Below are 1,600 nucleotides of genomic sequence, written 5' to 3' on the forward strand. Positions count from 1 at the left end.
ATACTTTATTCATACCTATTCAATTTGTATGGCAAGTAAATAATTTGAGAAGTTGCCTTATATGAAGAAGAAGGTGGCGTCAGGATTGGAGGAAGACTAATTGACAACCTGCATTATGCGGATGACACAATCTCTGCAAGAATGAAACTCAGAAGGTAGGATAGAAATGGAATCTCACATCACAGTCAGTGGGGAAACTGCAGTTGCATTGTGGGTATTAACTGTCATAAAACAAAATGTGTATGATGACTGAATGGTTTTAAAACCAATTTGCTCTGCAAGCTTTCATTCAAATAAAAATTAAAAAGCCACTATTGAGATATAATTTACAGCAGTATTAAAGTGTATGTTTTAATTACTGTAATAATCCTCAACAAGTACCAGTTTTATATTTTTTTGAAACTAGGAAACAGGTTCAGAAAGGTTAAGGTCATCTTGCAACTAAGTTATACAAACATTGAACATTACAGGGTCAATCTGCAACTAAGTGACAGAAGAAATTGTAACTCAGTTCTTCAAGTGCCAAATAGAGGACATGTGTTTCCTTTCAACAATCAAAATTAACCAGACTTTGCCTCTAGGCTTCACCTTGAACTGTAGTTTTCACTATGAAGATCCATCTCTTCTTACCCTGCCCAGCTCAACTACCCCTCACCCCCTCCACTTCCAGGAAGGTTGAAGGGACCAGGCTGCCAAACTCTCGGTGACTGCTGGATGGAGAACCCGGAGTCTGGTTTTAGGATGGACTTGCTCTTCTTGATTTTGCAGGTATCCTGTAGTCATTATCACAAACACAGCAACCCCCACCCCTGCGACCCCGACCCTTAGCCTGTCTAGAGACTTAGAAGAAAGCTGTCCAGATGAAAGGCTGGCATAGACTACGCCAAGATTCGGTTTCCAGGACAACCGAGACCACCCCCCCTCCCTCCGCCACTCTCCGCCCCGCCCCCAGCAGCCCTCCGCTCCGCCCCTCCCTGGCGCCTGAGATCTGCAGACTGCTGTGAAACAAACAACGAAAAACCGAGGGGCGGCATCTTCCAGTCATATACCTCTGAGAGCATGATGCATGCCTCCTATGCCACTGTACAGCTCCAGGACTCGCAGGGGCTCCATTCCCACGCCGCGGAAGCCGCCACCACCTCGGAACTAAATCTGCTAGTTCCTCGCTTTTCCTCCCTCCCCCGGACACTCGTCCCTCAGCTTCTAGTTCCGCGGCCTTTCAGTTCCCACACCTCCTGCTGCTCCTGGCTCAGATCATGAGGGAAGCGCTTTAAAGGGCCTGAGGGCAGTTTTGGGTCAGAAGAGGGACAACAGGCAGAAAACAGTTCCCAGTCCTCTCAAATTAATATCAGACACTCCTTGATCTGATTTATCTTCCATTTTCCTTCCTAGTCTATTCGGGGGTGGAAAAAAAATGCAGAACTCAAAAGAATGAAACCTTCTTTTGCCTTGATGTAACACAGGCTAGAATCCAAAATATTTGATTTTCAGGCATGAAATGTTTCCGTACCTTGGAAGCCAGAAATGATCATGCATTCTTTCCACTAGCCTTGAGCACGTACAGTGTGCCCAGTAATGTGTCAGAGATGGCTTTATGGCA

General features: G+C 45.6%; 1 protein-coding gene across 1 annotated transcript in view; it reads right to left on the reverse strand.

Moving 5' to 3' along the window:
• Nucleotides 1–1,113, reverse strand: part of TRDMT1 (tRNA aspartic acid methyltransferase 1) — a 41,995-nt gene extending 40,882 nt beyond the window's left edge. The window contains exon 1 of the mRNA XM_006894296.1: nucleotides 1,050–1,113. Within this exon, the coding sequence (XP_006894358.1) occupies nucleotides 1,050–1,113 (64 nt within the window). The remainder of the gene's footprint in view (nucleotides 1–1,049) is intronic.
• Nucleotides 1,114–1,600: the final 487 nt, after the last annotated feature.

This window comes from Elephantulus edwardii, unplaced genomic scaffold (genome assembly GCF_000299155.1).
Source record: "Elephantulus edwardii isolate Elephantulus edwardi_28Jun2011 unplaced genomic scaffold, EleEdw1.0 scaffold00139, whole genome shotgun sequence".
Lineage (NCBI taxonomy): Eukaryota > Metazoa > Chordata > Mammalia > Macroscelidea > Macroscelididae > Elephantulus > Elephantulus edwardii.